Consider the following 20,588-nt stretch of genomic DNA (forward strand, 5'->3'; position numbering starts at 1 on the left):
AACTATATGCTAAGTGTGTTTCCAAGCATATGTATCATAGTGCATCAGGAATATAATAAACCTACCACCAAGTTTAGCATATTTTGAGGTGGCATTTTCTTCAGAGTTGTTTATGGTAGGGTCTAGTTACTATCCATGTATGGTTTTTTTTTTTCCCATCACTTCAATGTTTGTTAAGTACTAACTAAAAGTAAGGCTCTGGGCATGGCAGAATTAAGAAAGATGAAGTAGATGAGGTCCCTGCCCTCAAGAGACCTCGCAGAGTGGCTTAAAATGCACTTACAAAGAATCGAAGATGTAACATTGTTCCTACCCACTGATATCTTACTGTTTTTCCTCCAGCTGCCTTTTTTATATACTCCACTTTAAAGTGGGCCCCATTTAAGACTCTATTGGCTTAGACCCCGATGTAGCTGCAGCCTAGAGCTTGACACTGTGAGAAGGAACATCATTGGTTTCAGTGCCTGCATAACCACCAGATGCGAACGATGCTTACACTTTCTGTCACATGTAGTCCAATCCTGTAATGGCATTTTTTAAGTTACTCTGATTTGGCAGGGGGGAAAAAGGTGTCATGAAAAGGCACCGAATCCCAGAGGTGTTCATAAATTTCAAAAATGAAACCAAAACAGACTTCTCCCACCGACTTCTTATAACCCAGATATCCCTGCCCATGACATTCCATTTCCAAATTCCATCCGGTTCCCTCCCTGTAATAAGTGGCAGAAGCCTTTATTAAAGACAAGCTATACCTCCTAAAATGGACAAAATCTGGATCCATTTCTAAAACGACAGTCCCCAGTCTAGCAGAGGAGCTCTGAGTGATACTTGTCAGCGGGCAAATTTCACTCCATGAAAGGAAAAACAATACACAAGGGCTGTCATCACTGTGCCACAGACGTAGACACATTGTTTTCTCCCCCCTCCATCCATACATCACAACAGGTAGTTCTCAGCTGTTTCCTTGGTGCCAGACATACATTTTATCTAAAGAGACAGCAGACAGAACTACCTGCTGCTTCCTGTGCGGCTCTCCCTGTGTTTCTCTCCTTTTTCCTACTTCACTTGGGCTTTTTAAAATCAGCTGGCAGGGAGCCAGGAGCTCATCATTTTAATGCAGTGCAAAATGGAATATGCATAATTATATGCAAGCCATATGTGAGGGAGACAGCTCAGCTGTGAATTTCAGGAGGCCAGGAAAGGGAGAGCAGTTAGGGCTAAGATGAGATGAGAGCAGAGCGGGGTGCAAGTGTCACCCAAATGAATGGTTTAATGAGTGTGTTGCAGACACGCCTCCTCTCACCTACCTCTCCCTCTCTCCAACTCCAAACCAGAGACTGATGGAGATTAGGAAGAGAAGACTGTATGCAAGCGGTATTGCTAATGGGTTCTGTTAATGTCTCCATTTAAACTTCAGCTTTCTTAATTAACAGCGTAGATCAAAATAACCAGTAACTTTTAATGCAGCTTCTTAATTAAATCTATTTTTTTTACTGCATTCAACTGAAGAATCATTGTTCTTACTAGATCATTGCTCCTTTCAGATCTTTATTTAAAAATCAAGGGGAATCAGTTTATCTTTAATAGTATTACAATGCAAAATATAACGATGCAAATTGCTTTTCTTATGGCCTTGCTATTAGAATTTTTTTAAAGTGCATTATCTAGAGATTGCTTAAGCATGCCAAAAAGTTTAAACACGTACGTATGTCATATAATCCTAAATGTGCAACGAAAAGTCACTGGAAGATCGAAGTGGTGGTAATTTCCAACAAAATTACTTGATTTTGGTTTGCTTCATATCATTTAAAATATTACACCACGATGAATTTGCATGTTCAAACCAAACTATGTAAAGAAAAATAAATCCCAAATTTTGATATCTAAAAGGCGTACTGCGTATTTAAACAAACTTCTTAATAATGTTGTTATTTCTGGATTCCCGTTTGTTTAATGATCTGAGCTGTTATGCTTTTAGCTTTTTTTTCTTCCATTATTTGTAAGTCCCTAAATAGGCCATTATATTTCCCTTCAGGCTAGAGATGAAGATGGACATGCTGAAAATTTTCCCCAGCAGCACTATGCTAAGGAAACTCCAAGGCTTGCCTTCAAGAATAACTGCGAACTACTTGTAAGAATAACATACTTACAACAAGTCTAGAATGTTACTTTAGCACAGTGAAAACAGTTTTTGAAAGGGTTTGTTCATTATTACATAATTTATGAAGTATTATAGTTTTTCTGTATAGAGTTCTAAATGCTAATTCTGATATCACTGAATATGAATTATAAGATCTCAAATTGTTTGCAAATCTTTTATATCTGATTATAGAGCTTGGATGGCCCTGTCTTTATTAGCTTGTTTTGTATAGTAGTTTATAACCAGCCATTTGGAGAATGGCTAGTAAAGTTAAAAATACAGAGAAAGACAGTTGATATATGTAGCTTGGAAAAAAACAATCCCACCTCCACTCCTCCTCCTACTTCCTAATTGTACACTATTTTAGGAGACAACATGGTAATATTTTGTTCTGCTAGGAAAGATAGCAGAGTTGACACGCAGTACTCCCTTTAGAATTCAAGTATTCCTACACTCTCTTGCCAAACTCAATCAGGCACTTTCTGCTTTTCTATGTAGGAGAAGTCAAAGCAGCGACAGGATGCAGGGATGTTTACAAGTCGTGAGAGAGAGGATATCAGCTGTGACAGGGACTCTGTTCCAATGCAGGGTTAATTTGCTGTTCATTTTAGCATTTACAGCAAGACAAGATGAAAAGCAGGCAGGAATGCCTATTATATTTCTATTAAATGAATCTGTTGGGACCTAATGTTCTTGATTAGCTTTTGAAAATGAGTGCTCCGCAATGCATTTTCTGTTTACCTAAAGTAAACAGAGAATGAATAGTCATTTATTTAGAGATTTAAACACTGCTTTTGAAAATGAAGCTTTATGAGGGATCTAGCTATGTTGTCCCTAAATGTTCTTTTCTCTTCAGTTGCATTAAAGCAAAAACATTTGCTCCAACTAAATGAAAACACTGAAAGAGAATGAGGATGCTCAGTTGTTATATTCTGAGGTAGTCTCATTTCTATTTCGTTTTTTGGCCGAACACAGTTCAGCTCTGCCAGGTCGCCACATTAGGAAAGCCCACTTGTAACAGTCTTTGGACTTAGCTCTGATACCAACTGTTCATTAAAAACAAGGTGTCCAAAGAGCAGGAGAAGAGAGAAAAATGCCGTTCTTACCCATCCTAGCCGCAGCAGCTGGATGTTGCCAGTGAGAAACGCCTTTCCCCGCTCCACAGACTGCATGGTTACAATAGCGCCACTCACTCTGTGTCCTGTCCCTTGACCCACCAATCCGCAGGCCAGTTTGCTGCTTATACATGCAATTTTTTTTTTTTTTCTGAAAACTCAGCTCACCTTATATTTTATCTTAGGGCTCTTCAACTTCCAGGCCTGTTAGCGTGACCTATGTTGGGGGAAACTTTTTTCATTCATTTCCGTTTTAGTATTTCACCTATGACTATGGTTATCCAGCAGAAGACCCTAGGCTGTGGGCCATTTATACTATGTTTTGGTATCAAAATGCATTGGGGAGTATCTTATTTCTTCTTAGAGAAATTGTTAAAAGTAATATGCCATATTTGATTTTTTAAAAAAATATTTATTGGTAAAATGAACATGCTTGAGTCCTGGTTGTGGTCAGTTTATATAGGAGGAAGTAAGACATACATGTGAACATCTTTTCCAGCTATCTTTAGAGAAAATGTATGTTTAATCATTGCTATGCTTAAACACAATATTGTGTTAGCAGTAGTTTTGAGAGATTGGTATAATCTTTGTCCTTCTCGTCGCTGTTAGAAATGCTTTATTTTCATCAGCATACTTTTCTGTGATAAAGGAAAAAGGAGAGTAAAGAGAAAAAACAAGTAAGCTTATTTCTCCAAGGAGAAATTTAATTTTTTCAACTGCAAGAGAAACAGTGGTGTTTGGCTGGTTATGAAGCCCGGAGAAGTTATGTTTCTATATGAAAGAGACTTGTACGTTCTTAAGAGAGAAATAGGAAGTCCTTGGAGTTTTCTTAGTGCAGCTTAGAGCAAATTTTTAAAGACTTCATGAAAAAAGATTGCAAGTCCCGCTCCAAAGTGCTTTCTTAGCTTAAGAGCCATCTTGCATAATTCCCTGCAGCAAGAGCAGCGGTGTGTTTAGAAAGTGGAGGAACCCCGTGGGGGATGCCGATGGCCCTTGGGAGAAAACACTGGGGCCACAGGTTGCTTCTAGGCTCCCAGCGATCAGGACACAGGGCTACGCAGCTAACCCTCTGGACCACAGGGGCTGACAGAAAGTGCCCTGGCCAGGTAGCTTGGACCTTGCCTCAGACTTTATTAGTGACTGTTTATTGTCTCCGCCCTCTCCCCCACACCCCCAGCCTCTGCTTCTTGGAAGAGGGTTAAGTAACCTAAACAGAAGCAAAGCAAAATCCATGCCTGGAATGCACAAGGATGTGTAATCAGAAGGCACTGACAAACAAAGCATTGGCTGATAGAAAAATCTGCTGTGCAACTGGAGACTCCTGTAGGGTATTGATTTTTCCATTTAAATCCCAAACTGTGATATGTGCCTTCACACTTAATGTACAACACAGATGACTAGATATTTAGCTTGGTGGCCAAGATTCTTTGGTTGGTGATTGTGCAGCAGCTTCCTTATGCTTTTTATTAATTTTGAAAATGCAAGGCTGTCAAGATGAGTGACATTAGATAAAGCTTGAGACTGTTTGATATAACACAATTCAGTGTAGCCCCATCTACCTCTTCATAGATAGGTACACATGCACACACACACACACACACACACCAGGATATTTTACTGGCAGAGCTAAATCTATGACCAAGGCAAATAACCTTCAATAAAAGAAGCTATAGAAATTCACATCACATTAACACTCCAGGAACACAGCTTGTGGGAGTCCAGAAGAGGGAACATTTAGAGCCAGGCACAGGTGACTAGCCTCTGCCCCAAACTTCACCTCCATTGCTGGTCCCTTTACCATTATTGCCTCATTCTTTGGGGACTAGAAGGCCTTCTCTCCTCTTCTTTTCCTCAGTTACAATGCTCATATTCATATATGAGCTATAGGGAAAGGAGGACCTTTATCATATTATGAGCTCACACCTCATCATCCAGGACCTTCTCAGTTCTTAAAAGCCAGCTGGGAGTAAGACCTTGCAGAAATACAGCAGAAGCTGGGTCCTTAGAGGGAGAAGACCTGTAGCTAAAAGAAGAGGAATGTTGAGAGGGTTTGGGGGAAGGAACTGAAGGCACCCAAGCCTACTCCCAAGGTGTTCTCAAGGCCAGTCCAGAGAGCATCACTGCATTCAGGAAGGAGGTCAAAAATATAATCAAAGAACAGCAACAACAACCTCGTGTAATTGGGTTGGGAAGAAAGCAGATTTAGGAAGTCTGAAAGGAGAAAAAAGAGTAAGGAAACTCAAGGGGGAAATCAGCTTGTTTTTCCTCAGTTCCAGATTCCCAAGTCATCACCGAGACAAAGTCTGACTCCCTTTGGCTTTTCCTAGGGCTGTCAGGGGTGGGAGTTTTACAGAGGGTGGGGGAAGGAGTCCACAGCTGGGAGGCTACATAAGAATAGCATCAGGGAAGAATTCTTTCTGGTCACTTAGAATGCCAGTGTAGAGAGAAGATGAAAACCATTTTAGTTTTGTGGCCTGTGAACAGAGGTGGTAGGGAGGAGAGATACTTAGGCAGATCATCTATGGGCTGATCTGTCCATCTCATTTCCTTGTGAAGGTAGACAAAAGTTGGGTTATAAACGTTGGACATGGTCCTTAGGCAGAACTGCTTTGTATTAATACATTGTTCAACTAGCAAGACATTATTGAGCATCTTCTGTATACATGGAATTGTACTACACAGTGCTTTTGGGGGACACGAAATGGAAAAAGGCACAGTCCCTTCTCTGAAGGAGCTTACAATTCAATAGGAGGAACAGGCATATACCGTATTGTAGTCATCAGGAACGTGGGCTCTCAGGTCTTCCTGAAAGTTACAGTTTTGCCCCAGCCAGACTTTAACTTATGCTATATTACTCTGGTGGTATCACTAAGGATCATAAGCACAAAGGCTTAAAATTTATGGTGACACATCTGGCATTACATCACAGTGGATCCTCTTAGACCTCTCTGAACCTCAGATCTTCATCTGTAGAGTGTGATAATAAAAGGTAATAACCTCAGAAGATATTGTAAGGCTTGAGAGCGATGACATATTTAAAATGCCTCATACACAGTATGAATTAGCTGCTATTATGATTCTTCTTATTGCCCTGATTGTTATCATTACACAGTTGGCTGTGCCCAAGAGAGCACCAGCAAAGTTCTGGAGTACAAAGGAGGAAGAGATTATTTCCAAATGTAGTAATTAGAGACTTAACAAAGGAGGAGGATACCTTTCACCTAGGCCTTCCATGGTTGGATTTTGATAGTTGGAGCCGAGGAAAGGGGGCATTCTAAGCCGAGGGAAATAGCGTGGCAAAGGCAAGGAGGTGGGAGAGTATAGACTAGGTGAGCCACCAGTAGGTGGCACCTGAGTTGACCGGAGTATAGAGTACCTGAAGGAGAAGGAGTTGAGCTGGCAAGCTGGTTTATTTGCACAGGACACCATCGCTATCAGGTTTGGACTTCAGTAGCTCTACTTCATGGAAATTCCTAGTACTTCTGTGGATTTAAAAAAATTATTATGGAAAATCACTAGCATGCACAAGAGTAGAGAGATGATGTCATGGACTCCCCTGTACCTATCACCTAGCTTCAACAACGATCAACTATTAATCTTGGCTTCATCTATCGCTTTATCCTGTACCCACCCCATCCCCCTTCTATTATGCTGAAGGACTGTAAACAAAGAAGCTTTTTTACTTCTTTTTTGGTAAAGACTTTAGCTCCCCCACTTTTCTGGGTAGAAAGAATCTGTTGACACTGGTTAAATTGGGAATTGGAGCTTTGGGACTAAGTACGCATAAAACAAATGACTCTTGGTTATGCAGTGTGCTCTTGCCTCCCTCCTCAGTACAGCCTTGCAAGTCTTGGACAATCAGATCTAGTTTAAAAAGCCCTGAAGGTAAAACAACACACCACAATGTCAGTAGTGACTTGGCCAGTGAGGGCCCTGGTTCTAAATGTATTTATTTAAAAATAAAATCAGATCTCTTTGCAACTCAGCCCAGCTCATGAGCATATGTTGGCCTCACAACATCAGCGAGGGGTAATTCTGGGGTTGTGGTCACATATTAGTTAGTGCTAGAACTTTTCTGCTAGATCATGGAGACTTAATGAGAACTGCCTACCTCCCCCCCCCCCCCCCCCGCCGCCCTGAAAAGGTGATAGAAACAGCCACATTTCATTTGAAACTTGATGGGCTCTTCAAAATAGGTGTAATTAACCAAAGACCCTCCGCTTAACACTTGGTTTAACAGAAAGCTAGATTCATGGCCCTGCTCAGTTTGAAGTTAGCAGTTGCTTTGATGTTACAGCTGAGCAGCACAAAGCACTGAGAATGTAAATTCGTGGTGACACACTTGGACTTCCGTCACATCAAATAAAATATCATATGACATTTGTGTATGTAGTATGCCGTGTACCAGTTTCCCGAAATAGTCATTGTAACAGCCCCAAACACGTCAATGACCCAGAAAACCCCAGGGACCAGTTGCTATCTAGAGAGAGTGGGCCTCTCCCACCATTTCACACCCACCCTCCAGATCCCTTTAGTCTGGTGCTGTTTTGCCCCAAACTGGGCTCCTACAGTTTTTTGAAATATGTTTTAGAAAAATAGAACTTTTTAGAAAGAGAAGGACCAACATTAGACTAAGCAAGGGGCAGTTCCAATGGAGGTGGCACGGTGACGCCCTGCAGCAAGACCTCTCTTCTTGGGCAGAGGCAGAGGGGGTGTGTTCTGCTCGGGCTGTCGTGTTCCACCCACACAGCCCTCTGTTTCCGTAGGTGCTAGTGTTTCACGGGCTCTGGTTTTCTGCTTCCCTTTCTCGCCAGCCTCTTGGTTCCCTTGCTGCCGTACACTTATGGTTCGGAGCCTTCTTCTTCTCCTGTACAAAGACCCTCTGCACCGCGGTAGACCATCTCCCTTCACTCCCCAACTAGGCAAACCCATTTCAACTCTCTCTTTTTAGTTTCTTTATTTGGGGGAGAAGCCACTTGGATAAGGGCTAGCGTTCCCCAGCTTCTGCACTCGTATAAGGACATTTCTTGGGGTTAGGGACCCTCAGTTTGATCGGGGACCCTCGATTTGATCGGAGACCCTTGGTCCTCGGCAGGCTCCCTTTTCCAAGCCATGGAGATCTTTGCCTTTCTGGTTTCTGGGCCATTGCACGGAAAGGTCAGAGGCATGACGGTTTGGTTTTCATGCTGACTTCCCACGCAGTACATCACAGTGGTTCTTAGAGCCAGAGAGAGGTGTGGAGGACCCTGTGTACTCCAAGGGAGACAGTGTGGTGTGGCAGATAAGAGTGGGTGTCCCAGTGCCTGCTCTGCACACCCCCGGCTGTGCAGCCGGGGCAAGCCCCTATCTGCCCTGAGCTTCAGTGTTGCTATCAACAAAGTGAGAATAAACAGTACGTACCTGATAGGATTGGTTTGAGGAGTAAATGGGATTATGTATAAGAGTATGCATCTTACAGTAAAAATTCAATAAATGTTAGCCTTATGACTAATAAAATGGAACTAGAAGGTGGCATTAGTTTAAATGAAATCTTAATGCAGATGCTGGAAGTACCTGCCCTTATTTTCTCACTAGAGTCTCTTCTCAGTTGGTTTGCATAGAAACCCGTATGTAATATTTTAGCTTCAGAGAAACCCTTGAGCATTTACCCACTTGCCTATTTATGCTGAAGGCCCTAGAGATGCCTGTTGGCTGCATAGCAGATATTGCTGCTTTGTGAGTTACTGCAATATTGGAATACTTTTTTGAAAAGAGAACTTTCAAAATATAGTATGGTGTTGTATTGAAGAGCTTGGACTCTTGAGCTAGACTGTTTGGTTCGGATTCAGGAATCTCCACTACTCCACCCATTGGCTGTGTGACCTTGGGCAAGTCACAGCATGTCCATGTCCTCGTCTGTAAAATGAGGACAATATCTGTCCAGTGGGATTGGTATGAGGTCCAAATGAATGAACAACCATAAGGTTCTTAGAACAGTATTTGGCAAACAGTTGGTACTCAATCAGTGTTGTTGTGATTATGATTATGATTATTTCTTCCAAGCCTGCTTCTTTTCAAACACATCATAGGATACCATACTTGGCCACATTCTCCAGCAATAGATTATCTGAAAGTCTTGGATGTGCACATTTGCATGCAAAAGCCACAAAATTTCCTTGTGAACAATGAGGAGGACAAGATATATTTGCAGATAATTCTTAGAGCTAAGCTTTTTTTTTTTTTTTTTTTTTTAAATATAACCTCAGGAAGACTCTCTACATGATCCAAGACCCCTTCATCTTGCCCTACCATTTAGTAGTAAAATTGTTAATCTTGGAAGTATGCAACTAAGAAATTAAGTGCAAAGCAAAGGAAAAAATTTAATTTATACTTGGGAATATCTACAGTAGCAAATGGCTGTGGCTGTTAAGGAAAGGAGACAAGAAATCATCCTTTGTGGGGAGTCTCCAATATGCCAGCACTGTGCTTGGTCTTTATACACTTTCCTTTAGACCCTTCATTCTCCATAACTTTGCTAAACAGCAATTGTTATTTCTACTTTACAGGTGGGGAAGTTAAAATTCAGAGGTGTTATGTTCCTTGCAGTGGGGGTGGAAAGGGGATCCAATGAGCAGCTGCAGAGTCAAGGTTTGACCCATATCTCTCTGACCTTTGCTCACACCAAGACTCACTGCTGTCTTCTCAGGGTAGGGACCAGGTCTGATACACCCTTCCATTCCAGGGCTAGAGAAGGTATTCAATCTATACTGGTGGAATGAAGGAATTAAGAAATTAATTCAGAATCACTCTTTCTAGCTTCTTTATAGTAACAATTCTTTGGGAGAGTTCTGAAGCCAGAAAGAACACCTATGAGAATGTCAGGAAGGGGAATTTATTCAGAAAGGCCTGTAATGTTGGAGAATGCCCAACTGTATAATAAATTGTGGGGAAAGGAACCAAAGTACATGTTTTTTAGTTTGGTAGACTATAGAAAATATCTTTTTCAATATGATATAAGCATTTGAGTATATTATTTTTAAAAATCTGACAGCAATAGATTATGTATGATAAGTGCTATGTCTTCTTTTGAAGATTTGGATTCTTTTCATGATCAGTAAGGCCATTTAAAAAAGGGCTGATCCCTTTTGATTTAGTACTGTTTTATTCCTGAAAGGGAGCTGATCTATATCCTTCGAGATTTCTGACCATTACCCAGAGTCAGAGGATATGTCAGTCATATCCTTCCTCATTGCTTTAATTGCTAGAACTGAACAATTACCTAAAATACCAAAGAAAAGTCACCTCTGGTGGCTTCACAGAAACTCTCAGTCATATATCAAGCAAATCCAGAAAATCAAATTGGATATCAATTATCAATATAAAAGCACACAAGTAACCAGCCAGAACTAAAATTCATCATATTCAGTCACGTGTTTGGTTTATGGCTAGAAGAACAAGCTAACCAAATTCTCTTGGGAGAAAAAGGGAAAGGGTATGAAAAATATTTGGAGTTGAGAAGACTGACATATGTGAGTAATAAGGGAGGCAAGAAATTGGAGACGGTGATGTGGGGGTGATAGGGGACTGGTGAGAAGGAATTTTGAAAGGGAAGAAGGAAGATAAAAGCCCATGAGTAAGCTGCAAACGGACAGATTCAGGCAAACAAGAATCCTTAAAAGAAAGTATTTTCTCATGGCATTTGGCTTGAAGTATCTTTCATAATCACGTATTTTGTACACTTCCCAGTCTTCTGGTCTGAGATGTCAGGCCTTCCTGGAGGGATCTCTTCTCCTACTGCATGACCACATACAACCAGGAGAGGAGCCTCTATTTAAGTCCTGATGAGGCTCCCTTTGGCTGAGAGCTCTGTGGGGGAGGAGCTTTCTCTTCCCTCACTGTATCCCTGAGCAGGCGCTTGCCCACAGCACATTTCATGGATTGTAAAATGCACTTTCTCCCCCTACCAGTTTAACATCTCAGAAATGGGATTGCAGATTATAGTTGGTGACCTGTCATTTTTTTAATTGGCATTGTTTTTCCCTGGGAGTGGTATAAAATAATGGTATCTTAACAACCGATGATGATGTGGATTCCATGAACTGTGGAGGTCGGTGCTCGATGATTATTTGTTTAATGAATGCATGTAGTAACATATCCCCCTGGCTCTAGTTCAGGTAAAAGCGAAATGCTTATGGTTGGCTCTGGATTGTGCATCGGCCACTGACAAGTTCAAGTGGGGAGCTGGCTTGTGGTCGTCGCGGCTGAGCATGTTACTGCTGTATACTTTCCCTTCAGTGGAGCTGACAGATGGCTTGTTCATTTTCTCAAGCAAAATGTTGAACCAGTTAAGACAGACCCTAGATAAGCCAGGTTTAAAATAATAAGCACAACTTTTCCCTTAATTATCCATAAAATTGCTTAATGTTCTACCATGGATTGCACATCCACCAATATTTCTCTTGAAAATTCATAAAGGTACATTGGTAGAAGAGCGATGATTTCTTTCTTTTTCCTGATAAAACACACTGTAGGTTACATTAGGATAAAGTATGTTTTTTATAAATCAGGAGGCCTTTACCCATCATCGTCACCATCACCAACATCTCCTAGAGAAGTTCCCAACCTACTTACACATGGGTGCATTTTCTACACTTCAAGTTTCATAATCCACATCCAGGATATCAACTTGTATAGGTAACGTTATACCCTGAACTTCATTATGTGAAATACTCTGCTGTTTTATAGTGGTCAGATCTCAATATGGTTTGGTTTCGTTTTCATGGAAATTTTGAATCTGATTTTGATATGGCAGCAGGATCTGTTACACACTTCTTTGTGTGAACAAAGAGGGGAAACCCATACAAACATTTTTAAGTGTCAAAGCCTGAGGTGGAAAGAGGGCAATATTTAAATATTGTTCACTGTGCTAGGATAATTAGCTTTACATGTAAAGTGTCCAGATTATTACAATATGTAAAATACTTGGAGAGCCTCTGTTACATATCCATTTCAATCAGTGGTGCTTTTAACTTCTAAATTGTCTGATAAATGTGTGAGGAATTTTTGGCTTAGAGAAATATTTATATATTTGCCAGATACCTTGAATTTTGAAAATATGTGACATTGTTGCATATATATGTATAAAATATGCTATATGAAGGCAGATTGTTATATCCTATGTGGAAGTGTGGATACATATATAAGGGAAAATGAAAATAAACTAGAGCATTACAGAAGTGCTTATCAGCCTATGGCATTTAACGTATCTCATTTATGCAGTATTTTTTCTATAATAATTTGATGTTTACATTTGAATACATAAAATAAATAACATAGAAAAATAAAGTTGTAATGAAATATTTATTTTCATTTTTCCTTAGCATTTTGATTTTTAGACAGTGTTCTGACTGTCGTCCAATCAGCCAGGTTGGAAATTGAGCTATAGCAGTGGAGACAGCCGGTCCTGATAATTCAAACCCAAAAGACCTTTTCTCAAGGGATATATTCTTCCTGGTTATTTTGGTCTGAACAGTTTCTTATATCTCTAATTTCTTCTTTTGTATACACTGCATGAAGACAACGTCAATAATGTAGTGCAATGTCTATAAAGATTTAAAACCTTTTTAAAAAATCTGGGTATTTAGTGTCATGGACACACATCTGAAAAAGGGGAATGAGTATGAGAGTAGGAAGTTATGATATGTGTGTGTGTGACCAAGATTTTGAAGACAGCTATCTTTCAGTTTCTCCAGTGCTGTGCTTAAAAGTCATGTGTTGCAGTGCAAACAACGTATAAAATGTGGATCCTTCTCATAAGGAGTTTATAAACAAACTGTCCTTATATGAACAATGAACTTCCAGTGAATAGCAAAGTGCCAGATGGGTGGTATGCTGATTAGAGAATAGAAATACATATTAAAGTATTCTGTATGCAATAAGGAAGCAAAGCGATGGGAAGAGATGCTAGGATGGAGTCATCAAGAGTAGATGTTCAGAGGAGGCGGGGCCTGGGCTGGTCCTTGGAGGGTGAGTGTGCAATATAAAGGTATCCCAGAGAAAGAGAAGACTGGGTGGGGAATGATGATGAAGGAGGTGAGCAGCGAGCACTTAGCGAGGGCCAGTTGAGAGGCTGCCGGACATGCCGGGTGAGAGGAGTTAACTTGGTAGGTTGTGGTCAGATAATAAAAACAGTGAGAAACAGGCAGCTAATTTCACATTTGGTGTTTTAGGATGTGGGGGTCTGTCATAGGTACCTGAGCCAGGAAGTACTATTATGAAAGCAGTGCTTTCACAGTTTGGAGGACGGGAATGGGGAGACTTCTGGAAGGTGGTTAGTACGGTCCAGGCACACGGTGAGGAGGACAAAGGCTTCTCACAGCTGGAAAGGCAAGAGACTGCAAATGGCTGGCCAAAAATATTGGTCACCAAGTTCTTATGACCATGCTAATATAAATAACAGGCAAAGACTTCATCTCATGCCAATTTTCTTATAAATTTAGATTTTGGATAACAGTCTTAATTGAGTAAGTAGCTAGTGTGGTCAGTGGCAAAAACAAGATCAAAGTAGAAGCAAGACCCTGACGTTTCACATATTTGCGATCCAGGATGATTCAGGGATCAGTGTGATTGGAACTGTAAAAATACAAACGGGAGGTTCTTAATTTTGGATTATTTAAAGAAGGGTAGAACCTCCATTAACAAGAATGTAATAGTCTCTTCCCTTAGAGAACAGCACAGAGGCAATGTGGTGTCTGTGCCCTGGACTCACATTGACTTGGTCCACTTCCTGGCTATGTGGTTACTAGCTTTGTAGTCTTGGGAAAGTCAGTTTCTGCATCTGTAAAACAGAAATAATAGCTGTTTAGGATTGATGTCAAATCTAAATGAGATAATACATATAAAATGCCTAGCATATAATAAGCAGTCAATAAAAGGTAACTAATAAAGGGAATAAAATCCCTCTTCGGTACTCAACTTTTAAGAGAAGGAAGGACATGCCAATAAATAAAATCCACATGACTCTTCAGAATCCTTTTATTTATTTATTTATTTGAGTATAGTTGACGCAATGTTACATGAATTTCAGGTATATAACATAGTGTGGTTGGACAACTCTGCAGTATGCTATGCTCAACCACAAGTGTAGAAACCTTTTTTTTTTTTTTTAATGAAGACAAAAATCTTATACGTAGCTTTTGATTATATGGACCTGGCTTATTCTTCATACCTTGCATGTTCAGGATTCTAGAAGGAGAACTGGTATTTATTCAGGAATGACCCTAAAAATTTTAAAGATCTTCATCAAATAAAAAACAATTTATTAAATATATTGAGTTTACTAAGATAGAACATTAAAATAATATCAAATGGCTTTGGGGGAGAAAGTCTCATACAAAAAGGATATGCTATTTATTCCCTCAAATTAAAATTTTTATAATCCTACATTTCTAGTTATTCTAATTACCTGACCCTTTAAAACTCCACTTTTCTTTTGGAAATGAACACCATCACCCACTTCTTTGGCCATCTTCTTTATTCATATGCTTGTAAGTTTCAGAATATATCAAATTAGGCACATAATTATTGATTTGATAAATCAGTTTTCCTTTGGTCTGATTTAGCTGTCTGGAATATATTTGGGACCTGTTACAGTTGTAAAAATGGAAAACAAAGAAACAAAGTTCCAACACAGTGTGAGGAAAACCTCATTTAGTGAACACAAGAAAGCTGGAGAGCATGTTCCCTGGGCTAGAACTTCTCTTTGAAATAGTTGGGCTGCCCCTACACAGATTATCAGGGTTCAAGATTAAAATGAGCTGTGGGACAATAAATTGCCCATTACAACAGAAAAACATGCGAACAGAAAATGAGACCTAATGTCTTTCCTTGTGCCCTGATTTTTTTTCTTTCTGAGCCTAATATACCTAGTTAGTCTAATTTAGTTTTAGCTTTAGTTATGCTTTCTAAAATTACAGTGTGTGTGAGGATTGGAATTTTTTTCTTCCAACAGAAATGAGGGTATACATAAAATGCTTTTCTCCCTCCCGCTGGGAATGGTGAGTCACATATCTCCCTGCTCTCTCTCTGTGTCTAGTCAGTCGGCTGTGGAGATGCTTCTCACAGGGTCCATGATGGGGACCGGCAGCCTTGCAGCCTTGTATGTAGGAGACTGGCTCTCAACATCCTCAAAGTGTCAGCCCCAGCAAACAATAAAAGTACAATCCCTTCTTTTTAAATTGTGCAACTAACCATACACAGTTATATTTAGATTTGGAAGTACAAGTTTTAAAAAAAATGTGGTTGAATCTACCGTTTTTTAAAAAAATGACCACAATACGTGGGTTTACATTTTCAGTTTTCTATTGCAAGAAAGAATTGACAGGACTATTAAGGATGCTGATGGTTAGAGCAGAAGCCTGGGAGTAGATGAAGGTTCTGGAATCAGTTCTCCTTCCCTCTCAATAGCCATCATCACCATCTCTTTGGCTTATCCTGGCCAAGCATTAACATGTCTAATGTGAACTGTTTCCAAAAATTAAATAGGGAATTGTATGCAAGTGCTTTCATGCTATCATGCTTTCTTCACGTCCCACATTGTCGATTTCTTCCATCGTTCAGTCAGCAAACTCGTACTGAGTGCCTACTATGTGCAGGGCACCAGATCAGCCTGAGCGGGTACGAAATGGACTACATTTTTACAGGATTCCACTCCTCACTTCACAAGATCTTTCTACGTTTACTTTGTATTATATATATACACGATATAGATAGAGACTGCTATAAAGTCATCTTTAAAAAGCTTTGACTAGGTGCTCAAGAAATACTAACTGTAGGAATGAATGAACAAACCGTACCGGTGTGGCTCCCAGTTGGCACTTTTCCACAGCCGGCCCAGACGCCAAGTTCTCCCCTGTGTCTGGGGAGTTGTCAGGAATGTCTGGAATGCCGTGCATTGGCTGAGTTGAGTTCCTGTCTGACACATTTCTAAGTTGTCCAGTTGCCTGGGCAGAATGAACAGTGGCAGAAGGTGTGGAAGCCACTTACGGGTTCTGAGGACAATCTGTGGCCACTCCCTAAGCTATGGCATACCTCAACCTCTCCCTCCAACCCCAAAAGCTCAGGTTTGTTTCCCAAACGAAAGAATAGAGCCTGGAAAGAATTTTCTCCAAATCACATTTAACTCCTTATAATTCATGTTTATGTTTGAATTTAACTACTAGAGAAGATAGCAAAAGGAGTACTGAAGGCATTAGAGTGAAAAACAGGTATTTTTTTCCATTCCCTTTGAACTCTGTAGATTAAGATTTTAAGTGAAAGAATGACTTCAGAAACACCACTACCTTCCTAGGGTTAAGGGACACACTCATTCTGGCTAGTCTAGGATAGTCAGCAGAGGTTCCAGAATGCCTTCCCCCACCCACAACCCCCATTTCTTTCTCTTTTTCTCTCAGGTGATTTTCACACAAAATATCAATGGGTCCAAGGTGTAGTTTTCTCTGGAACCCTCATTCTGCTGCATTGGTCCCACAGAATTGTCATACTTCTTTTTGAAATAGAACTACGCAAAGTCTTGGATTTTATTACAGAATTTAATACCAATAATTACTTAAAATTTAATGAATTTCACTACTGACTTAATTGCTTTTGAGTAGTTCCACTTATTAAAGAGAAGCAAGGACATATTCATTTAATGAGCAGCAGAAGTCTTGCCCTCACATCTGCCTACATTCTCTTTTCAATTAATCAATTATAGTCCGATGGTGTGTAATTACACATTAAGAAAGTTATTGGATATCTCAGCATGCCTGTCCCAGGAGGCTCATGAATACACTAATATAACACACCTGTAATGACCTGCGCTCAGATCTGCAAATTATACTCATTTCTCTCTTGCTCTTTCTCTCTTTGCTAAATTAAGATGAGCGCAATTGCCATTAACTTTTTGAGTCACATCTATTCAACGTGATATGGAGAGAGAACGTGAAAGAGAAAGACTGAATGAAAAGTAAGAATGGAAGAGACTTTTTTTTTTTTAAAGATTTTATTTATTTATTTGAGAGAGAGAATGAGAGCCAGCACAAGAGGGAAGAGGGTCAGAGGGAGAAGCAGGCCCCCCGCTGAGCAGGGAGCCCGATGCGGGACTCGATCCCGGGACTCCAGGATCATGACCTGAGCCAAAGGCAGTCGCTTAACCAACTGAGCCACCCAGGCGCACCGGAAGAAAGAGACTTTATCTGCAAGTATAAGTAATCTGCATTTTGAAATTAGCTCCCCGAGACCCGGTCCTCGCGAGCTATTGCAGCGTTTCGGAGGGGTAGTGGTCGTCTACTCAGTCATACCAAATACTTATGAAAAATCAGAGCAGTATCATTTGAACTCAAATAGTGACTTGCTTTTCACCTTCCTTCAATCTCCTGATGAGAGAAATAGGAAAACCTTTTGAAATCACATTCAGGCAAATTTGCTAGACTTGTTTCAAATCAAACCAAAGTCTGGAACTGATCCCCGTGCAGGAGCGCTGAGCCTCTGCATAGCAACTAAGCTGTGTTAAAAAAAAGAAAGGAAGGAAGGAAGGAAGAAAGAAAAAAGACCCCATTAAAAATTCACCGCAAACAAAGCGCAAATTTTACTACATTAATGGCCTAAAGCCTCTGGTTATGTGAAGAGTTTATTCCAGTATGTCCTTCTGATTTATGCTAAATCAGTCAAACTCAACAAGAACTTCTTGATCCAAATTATATACTAAGAGGCATTCTAAATGCCTAAACTAACCAAGTGATTTTAAGCAAAATGCCCTGTTAAAATAAGCTTTTGATGTCTGCACAACTCCAACTCAAGAAGCAATCTGTTGACATTTTCGGCAAATGCTATCTTAGTCTGAGACAGAGACAGCAGTGGCTTCTTCAGAGGATTCTTCGGAGTGAAGTGCTTCCTCTCCCTTTCCCCCTCTCCTCCCCCACGCAAAAACCCTGCTTCTATTATTCAGTCATTGAGGTGCTGACAAGGTCACATCTACTGTGATTAATGGCTGTCCATCAGAATAGAAAGAAGAATACTTTGATACTCAGCTAGCAGATGCTCATGAACATGCAAATGATTGTGGTGAGCCTTCTTGGTAGGGAAGGATTTGCTTTGTTGATGTTTTTAACTCTACAGCCAATTTTGGGCATTTTGTGTGTGCTGTCCCCCCCCCCCCCCCGCCCCACCCTTACAAGCCATTGGCCGAGCACACCCTGCACTCACTTGGGCGAAGCCTGCGTCTCTGTGTGTCTCCCGGGGATGCCCCGGACCCCGCCACCGGCCCTGAATGGAGAATGTATGTTAGCAACAGCAGCTCCCCGTGTACTTTCAGGGTGTGTCCCTTCCTGGCATTCCTGGCCTGTTGGGACAAATGTCTCTGCCCAAAGGGCTGTCTTCCTGTGTGGGCTCCATTTGTGGCATCTCATGGGCCCCCGTGGAGTTGAATTGTAAATAGTGGTCACCACATAAAACATGCCATCTGTACCCCTGTGGGTAGTAGGACGGAACACAAAAAAGATTTATTCCAGGAATATGAACTGATGTTTACAGACATGCCGGGGCTGGCTTTTAAAACACAGTGGAAAACTGTCTCAAAAGCAACTTGAGTACCACATAATGGAAGCCTGAAAAAAGTGCTTCGGGAGCATGAAGGAAACCTCTGTGCCCAGGGAGATGTCCCATGCTGGTATGTTCACCCCAGTCCCCTTCACCCAGAGCTGTGAGATGCCGTGTGGTCTCATTGCGAGTTTCTGGGAAAGCAGGGTCAGAAGGAAGAGGAGGCCTGTGGCTCTCATGCTTTGGGGGTCTAGAGTACCCTCCCCCGATCCCTGTAATAATTTCTTGAAAACTGGAGGGTAAGGAGATAAGTTTTGGATTGAGCAAATTATATTGCCACAGGAAAGTTTCCTCATTTGCTGGGCTGGGATTCAGGACTGTATTTGGGGACGTCCTTTGTTGGGAGCATCATACACATAGGTGGACATAGGCACCTTAGCCATCAGAGTGATGACCACATGTCCCAGGATTTGCACCATCTTCCCAATTTCACACTTGTTGTCGGTTTTCATAAATCATTGGTCTACAAATGGGTTCAGGTGCCCAGCTTTTGGAAATAGTGTCACTCGTTTTAAAACACCACGAATTATTGACCTATTTAATCCCCATTGTATGAGCTGGGAGTAGTTTTTGCTATCTATAAATACACATATGAAATATAAAGTCATAAACAGGTTCACAAATAATCGAGCTGTCTAAGCAGGATTGACAGTTTCTGGTTTTCCATAAGAAGCCCTTTGCCATTTGCTTGCTGATTTTGTTGTTTTTGAGGGCTTGTTAGCAGATACAGCAGCCTTGGCCTGTGAACTGAGTCCTTTCCTACTGAATTTGGGTAATTCTTGTTTATGCATGCTGCAGTGATTGTTCTATGATGTGTTTATTTCCCTGCTCATCCTGTTCTGGAGACCTGGCCACTCCGCTTATGAGGGAGTAGCATCTCAGATTTCTAACCTCAACCCCACATCTCCACCCCCACTCAAACCGAAGCCCCAGTTGCCCCCTGTCTCCCCTCTCCACCTCCTGTCCTCCAGAATCCAGAAGGATGTGAGCAGGGGATAGGCCTGTTCTCTCTGCTTTCACCACAGTGTGCCTAGGAGGGCGACACCTAGCGATATGTGGTCTAATAACTCCCTCCAGATTGGCCTTGAAGTTGGGTCCTGTGTCTGGATCCAGGCCTACAGATTGTGCCAACATTTTGGGGCCCATCAGTTTGATGTTTTAGATTCTTGAGCCAGACTCCAGTGTGTGTGTGTGTGTGTGTGTGTGTGTGTGTGTGTCCTTGCGTGCATGCATCGGTGAATACAGCAACTTTTCCTGAAGGTTCAAGTTAGTAAAGGGCTTTTAAATCACAGTACTGTGAAAAGCTTAAATATGACATTCCAGTTCATAAAAGTTCTTACGTCACCAGGAATTTCTCTCTGGCCGAATTTCCGTGCAGGTTCTAGTCATCTGTCAGCCTGCTCAGAGCCATCCTCCCCTTTTCCCACTTCCTTCTCTCACCTGTCTGCCGGCTCACGCCCCCCTGCTTAGTTTCCCGCAACTTTTTCTCCTGAACAGTCCAGCCATCCGCCAGGCAAGCTTTAGGCTCCCTGTATTCTCTGGGTACGTTTCCCTTTCGACCTCATATGTTATATACTATAATAACTTTTTTGAAGTCCCAGTGGGAATACAGCAAGTCAAAGGAGGGCTGATGCTTGCCCTGGAGTGTTAAACACTAGGCAACTGCAGAGCCATGTGGGGCCAATGGGGCTGCCAGGGGGACCCCAGAGGTGGTGAAG

The 20,588-nt window shown here is 41.2% G+C and overlaps 1 protein-coding gene across 4 annotated transcripts in view; it reads left to right on the forward strand.

The window, feature by feature from the left end:
• SOBP (sine oculis binding protein homolog) overlaps positions 1-20,588 on the forward strand; it is a 162,187-nt gene that overhangs the window by 93,186 nt on the left and 48,413 nt on the right. For 3 of the 4 annotated variants that reach the window (XM_045865265.3, XM_064597951.1, XM_064597950.1), the window contains one exon: positions 2,036-2,131. The exons of the other annotated variant lie outside the window; for it this stretch is intronic. In XM_045865265.3, the coding sequence (XP_045721221.1) occupies positions 2,036-2,131 (96 nt within the window). The remainder of the gene's footprint in view (positions 1-2,035; positions 2,132-20,588) is intronic. 4 annotated transcript variants of the gene reach the window in all.

The sequence above is a fragment of the Mirounga angustirostris genome, unplaced genomic scaffold (genome assembly GCF_029215605.1).
Source record: "Mirounga angustirostris isolate CCGP_5_RB_7025 unplaced genomic scaffold, mMirAng1.0.hap1 SCAF_8, whole genome shotgun sequence".
NCBI classification, from domain to species: domain Eukaryota; kingdom Metazoa; phylum Chordata; class Mammalia; order Carnivora; family Phocidae; genus Mirounga; species Mirounga angustirostris.